Source organism: Petromyzon marinus, chromosome 2 (assembly GCF_048934315.1).
Source record: "Petromyzon marinus isolate PM22_M1 ecotype Great Lakes invasive population chromosome 2, UKy_Petmar_22M1.pri1.0, whole genome shotgun sequence".
NCBI classification, from domain to species: Eukaryota; Metazoa; Chordata; class Hyperoartia; order Petromyzontiformes; family Petromyzontidae; genus Petromyzon; species Petromyzon marinus.
Window position 1 is genome coordinate 12,623,264 of NC_133668.1, and position 6,687 is coordinate 12,629,950.

The following is a 6,687-nucleotide window of genomic DNA, read 5'->3' on the forward strand; positions in this document are numbered from 1 at the left end:
GTCGACACGGGTGGGGGGTGGGCGCGTTAACTACAAGCATCCGACCAATCGCGCCGCGGGCCAGCGACAAGGAACCCCGCCTCGTGCAGCACCCCCGTCCAATCAGCGCGCTCCTCCGCTTTTGCGAGCGCAACAAAAAAAAGGCACGACGCGCGTCGTCGGCGGCAGCAAGGGGTTAAGATGACGACGTACAGTTTCTCCCTCACCACGTTCAGGTGAGGAGGTGGACGCGGGTGTGGAGAGAAAGAGGCGAGAAGGCAGAAGGAGGAGGAGGCGACCACGACCACCTCTTGTACAGTTGCGGAGCAGCTAGCCATGGGCCTCCGCTTCGGCGGCGATTGTGTTTTTATCGCTGCGGCCTAGGCAAATCGTTTTGCCGACTCACGTCGGATAGGATTCTTAGGGTTCAACCCCCCGTGTGTGGGCGCCCCTGTTAGATGGGGGAGAGCTTTGAGGCTCGTGGAGCCAGGCCGTGGTCTCGTCGTCGTCCGCTACGATCTATCCACTGCCGGGTGAAGGCTTCGCCGAGGCCGGCGCTATCTCTTGTGGGGGCCTGCGATGTTAATGTACACTGATGGCTGATTTTTAAACATCGATGCATCCCGTCTCCTACAAGGCGGTCTTACGCACCCTGCTAGCAATTACGTGACGTTTCAAAGCACATTTGACTCTTAAGACGATACGGTCAAAGGTTAATGGCGTTGTATATGGACGTGAATCTATCGCCACTTAAACTAAAATTGTAGGCCATCGGTCTATCAGCCTTCCGGACCATTGTTTGACAGCAGCGTTAACCCCTTTTATAGCATTGACGTGAAGGGTTAAGACTGCTCGCCTATGGTTTTCAGCTTGGAGTAAGTAGTGATTAAATGGTGTTGGGCAGGACATCTAGTCAGGACATTACATAAAGTGAACAAAATACTACGGAATGGAGGCTGATTGAGGGAAATCGAGAGGTAGGAAATGATATGGGACAGGATTTAGAGGAGCACACTGGATTGGCCTGCACTCAATGCCACATCTCGAAAGCGAAGCTGGGGGTTGAGCGTGGAGAGGAGAGGATTTGAATGGGTCACCAACAGGGCTACGGAAACATATAGTCGGCAGAGGGCAGTACAACACAATCCATCGTACAATAATATGCTCCGGCATCTATGCTCGCTGCCTTAAACCACACTTGAGAGCATGTAGAAAAATGTTCCAATAAGTCCAGCTGTCCGCACGGCGTGGAGAGGCCCTCATTCAGACGTGGATTTGACAAAAGGGATATGCATGCATGTATGTGCTTTACGTGTACACTGGATGGAGGTGGCAAGACATCGGGGAATGTTCTCTTGCAGCAGTGGGAATCTCATGGCTTATATATAAAAAAAGCTAATGATCCTGCTTGGTTACAGAAATACTGTATACGTTCCAACCTGTTCTCTCCATGTCCCCCACAGCCCATCGGGCAAACTCGTACAGATCGAGTATGCCCTCGCTGCTGTCGCAGCTGGAGCTCCGTCTGTTGGAATCAAAGGTATACAAAATTATGTTGCTGCACTCAAAACAAACCCGCGTGTCAAGGCAGTGTGGAATGCGTGGTTATTAAGCTGTATGATTTGCAGTTGCCTCAGTCGGTTGTTGGACAGATTTGTTGCAGCGTATTTTGTTAAACTGTGCAGGGTTTATCATTGAAAAGTGTTGTGTGTGCGCCTCTAGACATATACTTGAAACTTGCAATCTTAGTGTGCCTGAGAGCTAGCATTAGAACTAGCTATTATATTACAAACTACTTACCCGGCTTCGCCCGGGACTTGGATTCACCACGCCCGGCCGCCTTTGTCTCCCCAGTGGCGATGTTCACACACCACACCAATTACGCGTTTGAGGCTAAGTCGACCTAGGGGAGGCCCAGCACCAGTCCAAATAATCGCCACCGTGGTGGCCGTGAGCGGGAATCGAACTCGGGTCGCTGGGTTCGTAGCGCAGCGCGCTAACCACAACGCTACTGTTCCCCCCACACACACACAGACAGCGCGCTAACCACGACACTACCGTTCCCCCCACACACACACGCGTGCGCGCGTCCATAGGTACACATACACGCGCTTACTGCAGACACACAACGTTCAGGGTGCGTACGGCAGTAAACGACTGAAATAATAAAGCAATGGTGCGCGAAGAACGCCTTAGACCTGCAACACATTTGTATGGCACTTTACTCGCCGAGGTTGGGGAGTGGGGATGCGCGACATGAGCAGGCACAGTGTAACACTTCAGCATGCGGGTGACATCACAGATGTGACGTCACAGCTCACTTGCCGTGCAAAATATATCCATTATTGCGCCCCCCCCCCAAAAAAATACAAAAGTATATTTTATACTTTTTGCATGGTGTACATTCTGGAAACTACCCACATGGCAAATTTCAAGTTTGTTGCATGTCGGGAAGTACGCTAAACATTTTGAACAGACACATAATCACAAATTTCCCTTTTTTATATATATAGAGATATTGTTACCACAGTATTCACCCCGAATAAATATAACTTTATTGAATTATATTCTTGGTTCTTTCGGTAACGTCACGTCACTTTACCGAAAGAACCAAGAATATGAATCCCTGCAGTAATGAAAGCTTTAAGTCGAAATTTAATTAATTCGGCGGCACAGTGATTAGCATAAGGGCTGTTGTATTTCTAGCCATGCCTGTCCGCCACTGATGAGTAACGTCTAAACCAGTCCTGGGCATCCTCTTTGCCAATCCACACTAGCATCGTAAAAAGTATGGCCAAATATCCCCCATGACCAGGGCAGCATCGGGAGGCCTTAGTCCAACAGTGAATTTTCTAAAGGCTCAATTTTTTTGCATGTCTTAAATATACAGCATGTTTGTATTATGTGTGTTTGCATTTAAGAAGACTGCTATTTTAATTTCCCTCTGGTTATATTTTTGCAGCATTAAATGGCGTGGTTCTGGCCACGGAGAAAAAACAAAAGTCCATCCTGTATGATGAGCAGAGCGTTCACAAGGTGGAGCCTATCACCAAGAACATTGGCATGGTGTACAGCGGCATGGGGCCCGACTGCAGGTGGGACACCCTATTGGTTAGGAGATGTGACAACTGAGCCTGGTTGTGTACTAACTGGACATGCAACATTTCACCCTGCCAGTTATTTTTGATTTTCAGAATTTGGGGTCGCGATTCGATTGAATTTTTTATGATCTGGTTTGTAGTTTTTCTACATTTTTTCATTTTACATTGTTCATTTTATGAACGTAAATGCAATAACTAGTGTATTTTTGCTAATAGATACATCTATTCTTAAACGCATGACAGGGATGCTGTTTGAGTCAAAATTTTTTTCTATTCGTTGTGCTTGTAGAATTAAGTGTCCAAAATGTTAATGTGAAATTATTATAAAATATACAGATAGATTTTCATGTACAATGTTATCGATGTATCATTAAAATAACATAAAATTGTATTCAATTATTTAAAGCTCTGTTACCTGCCAAGCATTTACAGTTTTCTTTAAGCTATTTTAAAGATGTCCATTGTTCAGTGACACATTGATGAATTGTAATTTTCTTGCTGTGGGAAGTTCTTAACAAAACATGCATTTAATGTTGTGCATGTTTTTTTATATACAACCGTTTCAATGCTAACAATGTTACCTGTTTGAGGCTTATGTCTGAGATTTTGTGTGAGTGCAAAGTACTCAAGGCTTCTCTGCGTGCTGTTAGGGTGCTGATCCGGAAGGCACGAAAACAGGCGCAGAATTATTACCTGACGTACCAGGAGCAGATTCCCACCGCCCAGCTGGTGCAGCGAGTCGCCTCCCTGATGCAGGAGTACACGCAGTCTGGGTGAGGTCCCTGTTGCCAGGGGTTCTAGAAGCTAGGTGCGGTTCATGAGGACGTATAATTGATGACAAATTAGACATAATTGTATTAGATTTTTACGTTTTATTATTTTGCATGTAATGTTTCTATACACTGGACAGTTTATACCTACGTGACTTTGCCGAAAGAACCAGAGTATGGACAGTTATGTTTATATTAATTCGCGTTAAACTTCATTGCTAGGATGGAGCGGTGGCGTAGTAGTTCATGCACTGCAATATGAACCCGGTTGTCTTGAGTTCAATTCCCAACCATGGATAACATTTAGTCGCAAGTGATATCAGAACTGGCCTTGGGCCCTCCCTTTACCAACTTGCACTGACTAGCATGGCAAAGTAGAGTCAGACAACCACCTTCACCAGCAGATTGACAAATGCCTGTAAAAATACTCAATCGTTGCATCTGTTGTATCTTTGCAATAAAATGAGAATTGTGGGGTTTTTTTTCAGTGGTGTCCGTCCATTTGGGGTGTCCCTGCTGATCGCTGGCTGGGACGAGGGCAAACCCTATCTCTTCCAAGCTGACCCTTCCGTGAGTTACTTTATTTTGCACAATAAAACATCCTGTGGGCAATAATGCTGAGTAAGATTTTCATATAATCTCAAACATTGAAATGTTTTGTCAATTTAATTTAGGAATATTTCGCACGTGGGAGTAAATAATACCCAGAGAACATACATTCAACATTCGGAGGTGACATTCAATATTCCCGAAAGAGTAAAAAGTATATTTTTGTACCACCTATTTGGTATTTGAATAGGGTTTACTATCCAAGTACAAGCCATACTCGAACCTGCTTAGTTTTCTAGATCAGACATAATTAGGTGAGTGCATTCCGGGTGATCTGATTGCAGCCATTAAGGTCAATGTTTCCATTGAAGCGATGGGGGGCGCCCTAAGACAACATTTGCATACCTTTTGGTTGCGTGAGCATCCCAAAATCGAACCATTGGATACATTGAGGATGAGTTTGTCTAAAGAATATGACTGGTGGTGTGTTCCTTTTCTTTGCATAGGGAGCATATTTTGCATGGAAAGCAACTGCAATGGGAAAGAACTACGTCAATGGAAAGACATTCCTAGAGAAAAGGTAAGCAGTGGTTGAGTTATTCACTCTTTGGCTTGTGCAAGGAATTTGTACGTCATAATTGTCAAATATTAGTTGTAATTGAGATTCAGAGCTTATATGTGATAAATCACACACACTGATGCACAGAAATGCCCTCATGAACTCGAACACTGACCTCTGCAGGTACAATGAAGACCTTGAGCTGGAAGATGCTGTCCACACTGCCATCCTGACACTGAAGGTCTGAAACATTCATTTCTAAACTTCCCTTAAGAAATGCACGTTAATCGTCACTGCCTCATAACTATTGTTGTAATATGAAGTTAGAATGTTCGTCACGTTGCTGAAATTGAAAGACTGTTGCCAGACTTTCTCGAGATTTTTCAGTTGTAAGGTAGTGTTTGTCAAAATTGTAAAAGCGGGATGCATGGACGTACTGTACAAACAATAGATTTCACTGCACTGCCCACAACTTAGCCCCACAGCCTATAACACCTGCTTTATACATGGTGGTTGCTCATGGAAGCACTCTCCATGCTCAACCCTGCTGATGTGCTGAGCTCTGATGAGATCTGGTCCATTCCGAGTGATTTGGTGATAGGGCAGTACAGCAGATACTGTGTTAATACTTGTCTGCTTGTGCATTTAGGAGAGCTTCGAGGGACAGATGACGGAAGATAACATCGAGATCGGCATCTGCAATGAAAACGGCTTCCGTCGCCTGACCCCCCCAGAAGTGAAGGATTACCTGGCTTCGATCGCCTAGGCAGGCATCGCTGTTACACATCCCCTTGGTGGTTTTTCACCTGGTAGTCCTTTGCCCAGAATAAATACATAATCGGTCGGTCCGGTAGAGATGTTTGTAATGTGTGCTTCCCCCGGTTCGCTGTTGATCACGTGAATGCATTTTTCATGCCTGTATATATTAGGCAGAGCCAGTCGAAATGTCAAAATGTAGTTTTGAAACATAAGTTTCACATAAAACCAGCCAACTGGATAAGAGAATATCGGATGAGAAGTTGCTTTGTTTACGGGGTGTTGCACGAGCAGGTTTCTATTGGCTTTACCTTAATGTGTACTTTGCATCAGGGGGATAGTACTGTTATTTGAACTTTTTTTTTATGAAACACATTGCAAACGTGTAATAAATGTTCAAGAATAATCGTCTTGTGACTCGAAGTTCATATTTTCTCATCAGAAATATTTACTTGTCCAAACAGATGTTGATTTCAAACGGTCTCCTAGGAGCATGGGGCAGTTGTCATCCCTTTATGGCACTGTCGCAGTGACCATTACTATAGCGAGTACGAATCTCTCCATAGGCCAACCGATGTTAACCCTACAAAGTGGTACTGAGGTAGAGGCTAGTCTCAATATGACCACTGAAGATGCATGGGTCATGATTTATAAAGAAAAATTTAAATAACCATAATCGGGGTTCTGCAGCATAGCATTCATGTTGGATAAACCAGTAGGCATGTTAAGATGCTGTATTTAGACAATGTGGTTGAGTTGACCCGGCTTCAACAGTGTTGTGCTTACTCCCTGGTTCTTTCGGTAAAGTCACGTAAAAATTAAGTAATAGAATACGACGTTTCGATTGCAACACAAGCAACCATCATCAGGTACAAATTAATGAGAAAACAAACAGTAAACTTGGAAATATAATGCAATAGAACACAGAGTCGGCCAACACAACAGTCAACACCCAACCTGGTTGATTACATTC

General features: G+C 44.4%; 1 protein-coding gene across 1 annotated transcript; it reads left to right on the plus strand.

The window, feature by feature from the left end:
• The first annotated feature begins 79 nt into the window (after positions 1-79).
• PSMA2 (proteasome 20S subunit alpha 2) lies at positions 80-6,120 on the plus strand. Its single transcript, XM_032962546.2, has 8 exons — positions 80-215; positions 1,443-1,519; positions 2,942-3,074; positions 3,731-3,853; positions 4,339-4,420; positions 4,906-4,979; positions 5,142-5,199; positions 5,608-6,120. Exons 1-8 carry the CDS (start codon positions 181-183, stop codon positions 5,722-5,724), a joined length of 699 nt encoding a protein of 232 aa, XP_032818437.1. The 5' UTR covers positions 80-180; the 3' UTR covers positions 5,725-6,120.
• The last annotated feature ends 567 nt before the right edge of the window (positions 6,121-6,687 follow it).